Source organism: Camelina sativa, chromosome 3 (assembly GCF_000633955.1).
Source record: "Camelina sativa cultivar DH55 chromosome 3, Cs, whole genome shotgun sequence".
NCBI lineage: Eukaryota > Viridiplantae > Streptophyta > Magnoliopsida > Brassicales > Brassicaceae > Camelina > Camelina sativa.
Window position 1 is genome coordinate 15,551,502 of NC_025687.1, and position 13,596 is coordinate 15,565,097.

The 13,596-nt window shown below is 34.6% G+C and overlaps 3 protein-coding genes and 1 pseudogene across 5 annotated transcripts in view; 3 read left to right on the plus strand and 1 right to left on the minus strand.

The window, feature by feature from the left end:
• The window catches only part of LOC104777204 (ABC transporter G family member 14-like), a 4,925-nt gene extending 2,622 nt beyond the window's left edge, over positions 1-2,303 (minus strand). Inside the window, exons 1-5 of the mRNA XM_010501416.2 lie at positions 1,846-2,303; positions 855-1,647; positions 611-766; positions 329-516; positions 55-189 (exon numbers count right to left, since the gene is read on the minus strand). Of these exons, the coding sequence (XP_010499718.1) occupies positions 55-189; positions 329-516; positions 611-766; positions 855-1,647; positions 1,846-2,007 (1,434 nt within the window). The 5' untranslated portion in view covers positions 2,008-2,303. The remainder of the gene's footprint in view (positions 1-54; positions 190-328; positions 517-610; positions 767-854; positions 1,648-1,845) is intronic.
• LOC109130574 lies at positions 2,299-3,727 on the plus strand (annotated as a pseudogene).
• LOC104777205 lies at positions 5,185-7,098 on the plus strand. The gene is made up of 8 exons (XM_010501417.2): positions 5,185-5,583; positions 5,687-5,782; positions 5,881-5,927; positions 6,005-6,128; positions 6,216-6,278; positions 6,539-6,638; positions 6,740-6,792; positions 6,893-7,098. Exons 1-6 carry the CDS (start codon positions 5,497-5,499, stop codon positions 6,566-6,568), a joined length of 447 nt encoding a protein of 148 aa, XP_010499719.1. The 5' UTR covers positions 5,185-5,496; the 3' UTR covers positions 6,569-6,638; positions 6,740-6,792; positions 6,893-7,098.
• On the plus strand, positions 6,956-10,945 carry LOC109132269. Of its 3 annotated transcripts, none has more exons than XM_019243784.1 (8): positions 6,956-7,047; positions 7,435-7,674; positions 7,747-9,216; positions 9,449-9,596; positions 9,705-9,915; positions 10,005-10,178; positions 10,425-10,555; positions 10,636-10,945. In XM_019243784.1, exons 3-4 carry the CDS (start codon positions 8,450-8,452, stop codon positions 9,588-9,590), a joined length of 909 nt encoding a protein of 302 aa, XP_019099329.1. In that variant the 5' UTR covers positions 6,956-7,047; positions 7,435-7,674; positions 7,747-8,449; the 3' UTR covers positions 9,591-9,596; positions 9,705-9,915; positions 10,005-10,178; positions 10,425-10,555; positions 10,636-10,945. The 3 variants fall into 3 exon arrangements, with proteins under 3 accessions (XP_019099329.1, XP_019099328.1, XP_019099327.1); XM_019243783.1 differs by having other exon boundaries at positions 7,747-8,039; positions 8,138-9,216; positions 9,449-9,915; XM_019243782.1 differs by having other exon boundaries at positions 9,449-9,915; positions 10,056-10,178.

A 13,596-nucleotide genomic window follows, 5' to 3' on the forward strand; every position in this document is an offset into this window, starting at 1 on the left:
AAAAGCAGTTGGAAGGGCAAGTTCCAAGGGCAGGTCCCCAACGTTTCTAGCCATGAAATAGGAGGAAAGACGGTACATTCCTGAAGAACGTTCCTTGATCAGCATTCTTTTCTCTTGAGGAAATGTGAAAACCGCGTTGTACAGCGGGTAGAATCCCCAAAAGACTGAGAAGAAGAAGAGCAAGGCAGTCTGCATTCAGAGTAAATATAGAATGATGGTTAGAATTCTGATGTGAAGGTTCAAAAAATGCGTGTTAGCTTGACTGTGATGGGAAGAAGAGTAGTGATTAATTCATGATGATCATTAGCATAAAGAAGAAGAGCCTTACTCTATCTTGGATGTGAGATTTTGGAGTATGCCACCATAGAAGACCACCAAGAAAAGCTACACTGATGACTTGGAATATCCTGAGCTTGTTGAAAGATTCGAATCTCCTCTCTCTGACTCCTCTTTGGAGCAATACAGTGAACTGGTACCACCAAGTTGTGCACCACTGTTCTGACTTGAGATTTTTGGCTGCTCCATTTAAAGGACGGATAAGTCAGACTATGATTGATGTAGAGGCGTAGAAACAGAATAAAAAGAGACTACTTTAAAAAGCAAAAATTACCAGCAGCTTTGGTGTACTCATAGCTATGAGATTCCGCATTGCAGAGTTCAGCTTTCAGTTTAGCAGAAATGTTCTTCTCATAAGCTGAAACAAGGGTTTCTTTTACTGTCTTCTGTTCTTGTTCCGTGGTCTCCTTCTGAGAATCAGGTGGGATTCCTGATGTTTGCCAAGTTTTGATGAATTAAGAAGGCTTTCTTATTTTCAATTTTCAGAATCTAGAAGCTTAAAGAGAAAGGTCGCTTACCGTTTGCAAGGTCAAGTAAAAGGTCAGCTGGGTTAACTGTCATGGAAGTGGAGAAGCCAAGAGAACTGAAATATTCCATAGCAGAAGATGCAGAGCCATAGTAGATGGGACTTCCTTCAGAGAGCAAAACCACCTTGTCAAACATATGGTATATGCGGCTTGATGGCTGATGAATAGTGGTGACGACTGTTCTTCCTCCAGAAGCCAGCCGTTTGATTGTGGTTATAATGCGGTGAGCAGTGGTCGAATCAAGACCTGAAGTTGGTTCATCAAGAAGGAGCAAGCTGGGATTGATCAACATTTCTTGACCAATGCTAACCCTTTTCATCTCACCTCCTGATATTCCTCTGAACAGTGGTCCTCCTATCATGCTGTTTGTACACCGAGTCAATCCGAGTTCAGCGATAACTCTGTCCACATGCTCAGCCTTCTCGTCTCTGGTCAAGCTACTTGGTAGCCGTAGAAGTGCAGTAAAGAAGAGAGTCTCCCAAACCGTGAGGTGAGGGTACAGGACATCATCCTGAGCAACAAAACCTGTTCTGCGTTTGATGCACCCGGAGAAAGGCTGACCGTTGTACATGACTTTACCTGAGAAAGTTTTGGAGAGGCGGCCCCCGAGAGCTGAGAGAAGAGTGGTTTTGCCACTGCCTGAGGGACCTAACATGGCTAAAATCTCTCCTGGACAAACCATTCCTGTTATCCCATTCAGAATCGTCTTCTCTTTGCTTTTCCATGATCCCAAGCACTGACTACTTGTCTGCTCTATCTTAACTTTGTACACAACCTCCTCAAACTGTACAACCACAAAGAAACCAATGGAAATATCATTAGAATGATGTCCCGTTTTGTGATCAACTACCAAGCTAGAGGAAGAAGGGAAAGTAATACTTCTGATGAGATTTGTTGCAGGTAAAACTCAAAAGCTCCGCATAATATTAAAACAAGAAGTGAACAAGTTTTTTTTTTTTTTTTTTTCAGGAGAGAGAGACACCTTGAGAGTTATGGGGTACATGGACATCTGGAGACCAGGTTGTGAAGTGACGATGGGGAAGGCTAGTACAGATTTGCTCTGCGTTTCTGACATGTCTGGCAAACCTTGTACCATGCCTCCACCATCTTCTTCAGGCCTTGGTGCTATGCAGTTCTGAGGCATGATGACTCCTAAACCAGTTTCGCTACTCGTTGTCCTCGTCCTTGTAGTTGTAACTGTTGCAGCCGTCGTGAGGCTCTTATGAAAAGGTCCTAATGGTGTTAGAGTAAACAAACAAAGGTAAGAAAGCTTAAAAGCAAGTGAGTTTGGTTACTTTCTTCTTGATCTCCCTCAAAGGGAAACCATGTGAGCACATGTATATATAGTAGTATGGGAATGGGAAAGCACCCTCACACACTTAGAATGACTCCTCTGTATTGCAAGAACAGAAAGAGGAAGAGAGAGACAGATAAAAAAAGGCTTTCTTTACGATGTTGGCCGATCAATCGTCTATATGGTGGGTTACCACCTTCTCTCTCTCTTGCTCTCTCTCTATCTCTCACCTCCCTTTTGGTTAATTTATTCTAAAGCTAACTCCTTTACCAAATATTTATACCTATCTCTTCCTTTGTTCCAATTATCAGAATCTTACCTCTAATTCCAAATAGATTAAATAAAGGAGGTACTCTCTTGAGTCTTGACTCCTGTGGATTCTAATATTTGAACTGTCGCTTTAGAACAAAGTTGTTTCTATTGTTAATTCATCAGCTGTTGTTAGGTACTCGGAAGCTCTTAACCGTTTGATGTGATTGCAGATTATCAGAGTGACACGGTCGTTAGCAAGATTTGTAAAAAAGGTGCCCAAAGCATAAGTACTAGATGCTTACTTACACGCTTCAAACTATTCGACTTGGTAACTTCTTGAACTTGTTTCTTTCACACAAGATGGTTTACATTTTACATACAACCAAAAAGTGGAAATGAAAAGGAAGAGACTTTGCGGCTTTTGCATTATACATGACCAATAATTATGCTCTCCACCATTTCAGAACTCTAAACTGCCTATATCACAACCGATCCAAGTGGGAAGATCCTCTAAATCTTTAAAAAGAGTAAAATATCTTATAATCCTTTGGCAATATTATTTTTTAGGTAGATCTCACATGGCATCTCATACCGTTTTCTATATTTCTGCATTATCAAGCTTTCATGTGCTGGTGTAGCCTGCATGTGGAACACTTCGTTTTCTCAAGAAATTATTTCTACCTAAAAAAAAACAGCTAGCACACCATATAAATAGTAAATAGATCTGGTGATCTGGTCATAGATACTCTTCCTTTTACTGTCCATATGAAAAAAGAAAAACTCAAAATTGCGCATCACAACGACAGTTTTATGATTCTATCTACATAGTGAATGTCTCATGTCTGTCGGTTCGTCATATCTTGTAGGCGTTCATATGACACATTAAAAAAGTTACAGCATGCCCGCGACAAAAACTGAAGGTCATATTCTTGTGATAGCCTGAGAATTTTTTCTTTTTTTTTTTTTTTTGAACAACCTAGCCTGAGAATCTTACACCACTATTCTTGTCTAACCACCAGGGATTTAGATATATGTGATTGCTCGAATTCGAAAACATAAATATTCTGTCTTATCCGGCGACAACTAGTCTAAAATCCAGTAGAGGGTAAGTTCGTTTGATAGAGAAATTCTGTAATGTCTGGTTAAAATGTATGGATAGAGACATCATTAGAATGATCAGGCTTAACCTCTAGTGAATTCTCCATCATCCGTATAAAAAAGACAAAGTATCTTCGCACGTTGTTCTTGTTGTTATTTGAACAGAATGGGATACATTTTCAGACAGAAGTTGACACTATAGGCATCTCTTTTCCAACGTCACATTACTAAATCAGTTCTCTGTGTTTTTTTTTTTTTTTTTTTTNCTCCTTTTTTTCATTATGTTTACAGAAAACTCTAAGGTCTTTGGTGCATTTAATTACTGGATCCGTATGTAGTCCTTAGTAAACAGCTAAAGGGGACGAACCCGGATCGGCGGATCCAGAAAGATAAGACTCTTGGGTATTTTTTTTTTTGGATAGAGTATAGTAGTAATTAATAATTGACATTTTTTCTCCAATTTTATCATGTAATTAAGAATCGAAATTTAATGTCAATTCTTAATTAAACATTTTTACGTAGCTAAGACTATTTAAATATTTTAGAAGTTTTTTTCTGGTCATTGAAATGGAACATGTGTAAATAACCTTAATTATGTAAGATATTAGTAGGTAAATTGTTATTCAATTATTCTTTAAATTAATATTTTGTAAAATAAAACAATGTAGTCAGGGTTACGTGATCTCTTAATTTCATATTGAAAAATAATAATAATTATGAGTTGTGATGAAAATAAGAGTCGTTTTGGAAGTTTTTTGTTTTGCTTGTTCATTCAAATAGAAATGTAGAAACAAAAAAATGAGGTTAAATGTCATTCACTAATTCTTTAAATTAAACATTTTGAAGAAAAAGAAAACAAGTACAAATTTTATATAATCTAGGTTAGAATTGAATTTTTTGGATCCTCTAGTCTTGACTGTTAAGTTTGTTCGTCGTAGGAAGGCATCGTTTATTTGAAAATAACGGCGGCAAGCATAGGATAACTGATTCAAGTACTTGAGAGCAAACCAAGCTGGATCTTTGTAGATGTTTGGTGGAGGATCGATGTAGCCTCAAACCAACTAAATTAAAAAAAAAAAACTAGTGCGTCCTCTTGAAGAATTTTCATTCTTAGACGCTTAGGGAATCACATATTCACATGTGTTAACTCTATATCTCTTCACAATTCTTTAATTTTTTTTTAACAAAAAAAACTTTATATCTCTAATTTTTAGGAAACACCCTTACCATTCCCCCCACTCGTTGCTATCCCACGCTGAAACAAACCTCTAGTTTGTTCAGACTCAGACAAATATCATGCTAAATGTCTTTGACTCCGTTAAGTGCGAGTTTACAAAAGTTGCGGTGTTGCCATAACCCATAAAACGTTACCAGATCTTTACTAAAGCAAGCACGTAAGCTAACCGATAGCCCTCCCGTCCGTCTGTTTGATTCCCAAACTTGGATCTTGCGAATTAATGTGACCGCAAGGAGTCACATAATTTTATAATCACTTCACATAATTTAAGTATTACTCCCTCCGATCCTAAATAATTGTGGTTCTAGACAAAATCTCTTAGATTAAGAAAGTATACAATTTGACTGTTTTGACCTCAGAATTAAAACTAATTTACAATTTTATTTTTTGTTTCTTTTATTCAATAAATTAATTTCAGCTTCTCTGCTTATCTCATTCCAATTATCTCCTCAATCTCCGATTACTTCCGTCACAGACTCATTTTTTCCGATTTTTTTTCTTTTAAAAATAAACTTCTCTGATCGATTTCTTTCGCCTAGGACATGGAGAAACGAAGCTTCCTCTTTCCCTATCACAAAATCAAAACCAAAATCTGGTGCGAAGCTTCCTCTTTTGTTTTGTAATTGACTTTTACGGTGAGCTTCTTCTTTTCCTCTCCTCCGCCTCCTCTGATTTTCCAGCGAGCTCAACCAATTTTCTGATGAGGTTCCACCTTCATCATAAGAACCTCATAACCATGCTTGGTTATTGCAATGAAGACAAAAAACACCCTGAAAATTCCCGTTAGTAGGATAGTTATGTGGTTCTTTGCTATTGAAGAGCTGAATTCATATTTAGCAGTTGAGTTTTTTTTGTCTGAATTGAAGATCATACTTTGCTATTGGTTCTTGATTCTTGACTCTCGATTTCTTGATTTCTTAAGTCTTGTGTTTTGTCTCTTAGGGTATGACACAAGCGGATTTAGGACTTGCAGATGCTTTTATCAATGGAGATTTTTCTTTCGTCGATAAAGACTCAGGACTTTTGAATCTGATTATGGTACATATCATAAGCTTGTAGTAGAATAAATAATTAAATACATTATTTTTCTAGTTATTTCTAATGCTTATCTGCCAAATTAATTAAACTTCTTGCAGATTCTCGTTGCTAACAGAGATACAAAATCAAATCTTACTAAGAAAAGGTAAAAGCTTTGAATTTTGATTTGCCTGCAAGCTTTATCTCCTAAGCTTTCACTCCTAAGCTTTCACACTCTTGCAGGGGATGGTTTACACCGATGTTTCAAACTGCCAGTGTAGCTTCAACAAAGTATTTTTTAAAGCATGTCTCTAGACAGAACACATTAACACAAACTCATAGCAACATTTCTCTTCACTATGACCTTGTATGTAGTCTGAACCATCTCCATGAACGTTTCTTCCTTTTTTGGCTTTGAGTTTATTACTAAATTCTCTGTTGGGTTGTTTCACAGAGCAATGAGCTTTTTGGTTTCTTCTTGGATGATACAATGACTTACTCCTCTGCAGTATTCAAGGTGACTTATTAAAGAACTTTAGTTTTTTTTTGGTTTCTTTTTGGGAACGATCATGCTCTTATTGTATTTAGGATTATTGGATAGATTTTAGAGAATCTAGACTCACAAAGTATATGATGCTTAGTTAAGAATGAGATGTTGTTGTTGTTGTGTCTTACTTATATTTGATTGTATTAGTCTTCTTAATCAGACACTTCTGTGTGTGTTTACTTTACTGCTTTTTGATTGTCTGATTTTGGTGATTACTCATCATATGATAGGTCTCTATCAAGGAGGTGTGTGGAAGATAAGAGTTGAGCTTCCAAATGTTTATCCTTACAAATCTCCTTCTGTTGGTTTCATTACTAATGTTGATGAACTGTGAGTTTTTTTAATCAGTGGTTTTTTTGTTTTGCATAAATTGTTGGAACCTTTAGTGTCTTGTTGTATTTTTTTATCTTTAGTGTCTTTTGTTATCGCAGGTCGGGCTCTGTTTGTTTAGATGTGATTAACCAAACTTGGAGTCCTATGTTCGGTAAGGGTGATATCATTTGTGGTTTATTTTGAAATCAAATGATTGTTGTTGTTTTGAAGATTTGATTTAAATTATTTTTTTGTTCTTTTTTTTTATTCAGACCTTGTGAATGTGTTTGAGACATTTCTTCCTCAGCTTCTGTTATATCCAAACCCATCAGATCCATTGAACAGAGATGCTTCCCCATTGATGATGCCTGATCGTCCTGCTTATGAACAGCGAGTTTATCTAAATACCCTCCTCCTTTGGATTCATGTACTGTTATTGAGATCCTTTTTGTTTTCTCCGATCAATTTCTTAAAACTTTGGTCTTTTAGTATTCTTCCCAATTTCAATTACTAACAACTTTTACTAAATTAAATACTACCCCAATTCAATAGAGTATACACGTTTTTGACTACTAGTATGATGTGAATAGAAGTGAAGGGAAAGAAAAAAAATTCATGGGGAAAGGAAAAGAATAGAAGTAGAAGAAGATATCTAATGGAGGGAAAAATTAAAATTCAAATATTTTCATGGAATTCACGTTTCTTTATATTTGGAGTAACATGGAATTTGATTGATTATCTTCCATGGCTAACTTCGATCTAAACTTTCCACCTTCAGAAAATACTAAACATTCATTTTTGAATACCATTCCAGCGAATAGTGATGATCATGACTCTGAATGTGGAGGTTTAAGAGATAATGGTGAATCTGTTCATGTGGGTGAGGAATCAATGGAAGAAGATGTAGAACCAGTTGTAAGGATTCTTTCATCATCTGAAAGTACCATCGTAATCCATCTCAATGTCAATCCAAGAGAAGAATCAATTTCTGATGTTTTGGAGCTACATGCCGATGAGTTGTATGAAGAAAGTGAAGATAACATTGGAGACCAAGGTAAGTTGAATCATTTTTTTTTGTCCCATGTACTGTTATTGAGATCAATCTGTGTTCTCTATTTTGGACCAGGAGCAAACGGAAATGAAAAAACTCAAGATCACTTTGTTGGAGAACAAGGTTAGTCTTCTTGTTAACTTGGTCAGATTGTGATTGTGATTTAAAACTAGTCTGTAGCGTGGCACGTATTACAATTGTTGATCTATGTTTCTACAATTTGGAGTACGAGATAATGGATCGAACGCAAATGGTAATGCCACAACTGGAAAAAAAAGAACTACATTAATGGTCAAAGGTGGGCAGTCTATAACGTTTTACTTGAAATGAGTGTGAGAGGAAATCTGAGCAAACGTACGACACAAGAGGTATCAGATTTACTTTCAGTACATATTCGGACAGTTCAAAGGATATGGAAACAAGCTAAAGACACTCTTACTGGTGAATTTGTCGATGTGTCTCAAAGAAGGAAAAAAAGATGTGGGCGTAAGAAAATTCCACTAGACATACAACAGATCATCAATACACCTCTACATCGACAGACCATTTTAAGGACATTGGCTGAAGCCCTTGGAATTAGTTATTCATCACTATACAGACGTGTGAAAGAAGGTCTTCTGCGATGTCATTCAAACGCATTAAAACCACATCTTAGAGAAGAAAATAAGGTATCAAGGTTACAGTTTTGCCTTAAAATGTTGGATCCTGAGAGTTTGAGTCATGAACCACAATTTATTGATATGTACAACATTGTACATATTGATGAAAATGGTTCTATATGACCAAAACAACTGAGAATTACTATCTACTTCGTGAAGAAGATGATCCCATACGGACATGCCAAAGTAAGAACTTCATTGGCAAAGTGATGGTGTTAGTTGCAATGGCTCGTCCGAGATTCGATGCTGATGGAAACGAAACTTTCTCGGGAAAGATTGGGGTTTGGCCTTTTGTTACAATTCAACCTACAAGAAGACGGAGTAGAAATAGAGAAGCTCGGACAATGGAAATAAAACCAATTACATCGGTGAAGAGAGATGATGTGAGAAGAATGTTGATAGAAGAAGTTCTTCCCAATATTCGTGAGAAATGGCCTCATGAGGATGTAGATAAAGTCATCTACATTCAACAAGATAATGCAAGAACGCATGTGGATCCAAGCGATGTAGAATTCAAAACAGTGGCTTCACAGAATGGATTTGATATCCGATTGATGTGTCAACCGCCAAACTCTCCAGACTTGAATGTTCTTGATCTTGGATTTTTTATTGCTATCCAAGCATTACAACATAAGGTATGTCCGAAGAATGTTGAAGAGCTTATTCACGCTGTCAAAATGGCTTATGAAGATTATCCAGCGAGAAAGATAAACCACATTTTCTTAACTCTGCATCTTTGCATGCAAGAAACAATGAAAATTGGAGGGTCTAATAATTATAAAATCCCACACATGAGGAAAGAAGCGTTGGAGCGAGAGGGTCAACTTCCTAAGCAAATAAAATGTAATTCTACTATAGTAGAAAATGTGAGAAATCAGCTAAGAGAGTAAGGTTTGCTTTCACTACTGGTTTCTACTCTAGTTTTTGTCTCATTGATATGGTGTCAAAGTTTTTTTGGATATAACTTGTCTTATGAGACAAATTAAGAGCCTCAAGCTGAATGCATAGATTTTCTTTAAGTCTCAACCAATTTACCGCAAGTTTATACTCTACAAATGTTATCTAGTTTACAAAGATTGTCTAAACCTGGAACATGAATTGAAAATTAAAATTTGCAGGTACTTGCAGATCTTAAAGATACATGTAGATATATGGAAAGTATGGTCTTATGGCAGCCGTGTCATTGATACTTGGGTAGCCTTGCCGACAATGCAGCAGCCAGCAGAGATACACATGAAGATGTTCAGGTTCATTCCCTAAGTGTAGGTAATAAAGAGAACATCATTGAGCCTGCATATGTGATATTGGTGTTGTTGTTTGCTCTGTTTTTGCTGCTTTGAGAAAATATTTGGATGTGTCTACAACAACCAACAGTGCTAAGAAAGATATTATCTCGGGTAGAACACAAAAGTATTAGAACAATGGTGCAGCAAAGAGGGTTCTGCCAGACAAAGTGACCAAGGAGACCCAACAAAACAACTCGACCATTGGAGAAATGGTGGAATTTGGCCTGAAAGTATAGGGTGTCATGGTTGGTGCTGTAACAGCTGCTTTGAGAGCATATGCGATGCTGGCTCAAGACGAGGTATTGTTTAACATTAGCATTCAGATAAATATCTAAGCAAAAGATCATAAATATATGTTCGTCATTGTAATTATTGTCTCCTTCACAAGATCCACAAAGAGGAAAGCACGATCTAGAGCAATATGGTGGTTTTATTTCAGGTCTTAAAGATACATGTAGACATATGCAAAGTACGGTGTCATTGATGCTCTATGTTCTCCAAGGAGATGGCTTGGATATCGATCATATCTAGACCAAATTGGTCAGATTTTACATGTACTAAGGTCAGATTATATTGCTTTAATTTCTCTGTTTTTCGTTGCTTGTTTCTGGTATGGAGATGTGAACCTCTAATATTTAGAAACTGGACTTATTTATTTTTATTAAATGGAGAAGAAACCATATAAAAACTTATTGGTGATCATATGAAGAAGAGACCACTAGTAGAAAATTCAACAGCAAAATCTAAAAACATTTTGGAAAATAAATTTTACGAAACGTTAGTATCACTTCTTGAATCTCTTTTTCAGGATGAATGTCTCCTTCCCCATACAAGCGTTTGTTGAGATCATAGTCATGCACCATTTTTGGCTTCACATCAGTATTTTCCTTGCTCAACTGAAAGTCTTCTTTTTCTTTAGGGACTCTGTTGAGATCAAAGGTATGTACAACACTGACATTAATTTGCTTATTTTGATATTTTTCTACCTGTAGATGATTTTCCATTTTGCTGTTTTTCAGGTTTATGACTAACCCACTAACCCAATATATATTTATCGATGACTCTTCATATTATGTCTCTTGATATATCCAGTCGTGTTGTATTTTGAAGATTTGTTATTTTCAGTTTTAGTAATTTGTATTAATTTATTTAAGGTTATATTAGTAATTTAATTAGTATTATCACATTGATAAGTGAGAACGACACTTAATAAGAATATGAAAACTTTCCTAGAACGACAATTATTTAGGATAGGAGGGAGTATATTGGTAATAGTGCTTGTAGTAATATATGTAAAGACACGTATATACAATCACATAATTTTTTTAATATGCAGATTATTTTTTGTATAATTATTTTACTCCTATTATTACAAGCTTATTTTGGTTGAGTTTATTAATTAAGAAGGAAAACAAAACAATCTTGAGGTTTGGATCAAAGCTTTTTATTTCACTTAGGTATGTCTAATTACTCGCTGTCTCAATTTAACCTTTTTATTTAATAACTATTATTTATTGAGATGCATGGTTCAAATACTCGAACAACTAGTATTTAACTATTTCTGATGTTCATTACATAATTTCGTCAAAGCAATCTTAGAAACGACGCAATTATTTTTGGATTAAATCGACTTGTAGAGGTCATATGTGAATTCAAAAAAGGATCTGATTCTTGCAAATAGTACCTTCTTGGCCATTGAATACAAGAGCCAACACACAGAACAATAGGGGCATGTGGAGCTATATGATAAGTTTTCTTTTTACTGATTGCAGAAAATGAGAATATTATAAAACACATTCCTTCTTGTTTCTTTATTAGTTTATTCTCTTGTTAATATAAAAAATGTATGCCACTATTCTCTCTGTTTGTGCATTATTTATCTCTTGACCTTTTTATATATAGAAAGGGCCTTAAGAGACTATTAATTTTTCTTTTGCTTCGCCAATTTTATTCACACTTGTCATTATTTAAAAAGGATAACATAATAAATAAATAAAATGATCGCGACTGTTTTTAGAGGTTCATTGCATGATTATTTGGAACCGACCAGTTCAATTGAGAGACCTAATTGCATGTTTTATGTTTTGTTTATTCCCTTGTTACGTTTGATAAGGGTAATCTATAACAGTTAAAAGCAGACAGTTTTGAACAAAAGAAACTCCTAAATGAGTCGCATATTACAGCCATTAATGGAATTAAGCAGTAAAGAACAGTCTCTAGATAGCCTTGGACGAGCTTCAAGTTACCATCATACTTTCGAAGATGTGTTAGTAAATTTGCGGTGTTAGTTTGCATATTATGGATATCATGGTATTAGTATCATACAACACGGTTAGTTCATTATATATATCGACAGACAAATAGTCATTTATACAAATGTGATCATCTTTGCATGACTAGATTTTTAAAAAGTTACATTCATTCTGATACCTTTCGTTCTCCAAGTTATTCCAACTACATTATATGTTCAGTTAGTTACTTTTTCTGTAAATTTATTTTTCAATTATATAATTATAACCATCACTTTTATTTTGCATATTTTATGCTATATTCTGTATTGTCTTATCAGCTGAGGTTGCAGTCACTTTTTTTTTTTTTTTGTTAGGGCTATAATACTCATAAGGTCAAAGCTTTATGGAGAATCGACAACTACTGAAGATATATAGATGCACTGTACTAATTGTTTTGTTTAGAGATGTCGCGTTGTGTTTACGAGCATTGCGAATTTTGTTATTTTTCTTTTATGTTATCCCATAAGAATCATTCGGTTAGCAAATGTTTTCCCATATCATATATAATTATAATATCAAGGAAGATTGAGAATTAAGATGATTTGGCAAAGGAGATTTACTTATGGTATAAAATGATAGTTAGAATACGATCCTCCTCATCTTGATTCGGCTCGCGTGGAAAGTTCACCGATAAAAAAAAAATTCGGATTCTTTCGTTAGTTATGTAATTCAAATGTAATGTCATTCTTTGAATTATAATGCCCACTAGCTTGTAACTTTGCATGAATCCGAATATATTTTTTTTGTGCATGAATCCGAATATAAAGAGTAGATGATATTTGAATATTAGAGGATGCAGGAATTTTCATATTTTTTTATGGTCGTCAAAGATTAAAGCAACTAAGAAAATTAATGTTTAACTGGCTGAAACTTTTTTGTTTTGTTTTGCGTGGGTAATTGTTGAATACATATATAGACTCTGTCCAATAACAGTTGGAAGACTCTTGATTTAAATGGACTAAACAACCATTGAGATCTTAAAACTAGGAGATTATTGATTTGGGATTTGAATAAAATTTTAAAGACTTTAAATATTACGTAAAATCTGTTGTTATTAGATTAAGATTTTGTTAAACTCTCTTAAAGATTAGTGTTATTAGTTTGTGATTTGTAAAAACTCATTTAAAATCTTAACAAAATTATGTTATTGGATTATGACTTTTATAAAATCAATAAAAGTTTTGTCTTATTCAATTAAAACAAAAGAATATTCGATTTTTATACATTTTCTTTACAAAATAAAATCATGGAAAGTATCACAAAAATATGGAGATTGTTTGGAGTACTCCTTAAAAAATCTTTTACTTATTTACTTTTGGTGATGTTGAAGTTTTCAAAATTCTTTATAAATTAGAATCAAATAACACCTCCTAATTAACCATGTTTATGAATACAGGTATATTTTTAGAAAGTTATATAATTAAATGCAAATATAAACAGATTGGTCGGTTCAAATTTTTTGTTCTTTTGTTTAAGTCTCATCAATCTGTGCATCCCTCCTTTCACTGTCCAAGTACTACCCTAGAATCGTTTGCACAACATGTAAGTTTTAAATCAAATATAAATTATAAATAGTTTCCTTTGTCGTTTAACAAAATCTTAGTGAAAGGGACTTATCCTTTCACTTTCAACTTCAATCGTTTAACCCTTTTAACCCAAAAATATTAAAAAAAAAAAAAAAAAAAAAAA

What these genes read in the sequence shown, in the direction of transcription:
- LOC104777205 (XM_010501417.2), top strand. Translation starts at nt 5,497, where the DNA reads ATGAAGACAAAAAACACCCTGAAAATTCCCGTTAGTAGGATAGTTATG. An exon ending in AGCTGAATTCATATTTAGCA is followed by an intron (nt 5,584 to 5,686) that starts GTTGAGTTTTTT and finishes TTTGTCTCTTAG; the next exon opens with GGTATGACACAAGCGGATTT. An exon ending in ACTCCTCTGCAGTATTCAAG is followed by an intron (nt 6,279 to 6,538) that starts GTGACTTATTAA and finishes ATCATATGATAG; the next exon opens with GTCTCTATCAAGGAGGTGTG.
- LOC109132269 (XM_019243782.1), top strand. Translation starts at nt 8,450, where the DNA reads ATGACCAAAACAACTGAGAATTACTATCTACTTCGTGAAGAAGATGAT. An exon ending in GTGAGAAATCAGCTAAGAGA is followed by an intron (nt 9,217 to 9,448) that starts GTAAGGTTTGCT and finishes TAAAATTTGCAG; the next exon opens with GTACTTGCAGATCTTAAAGA.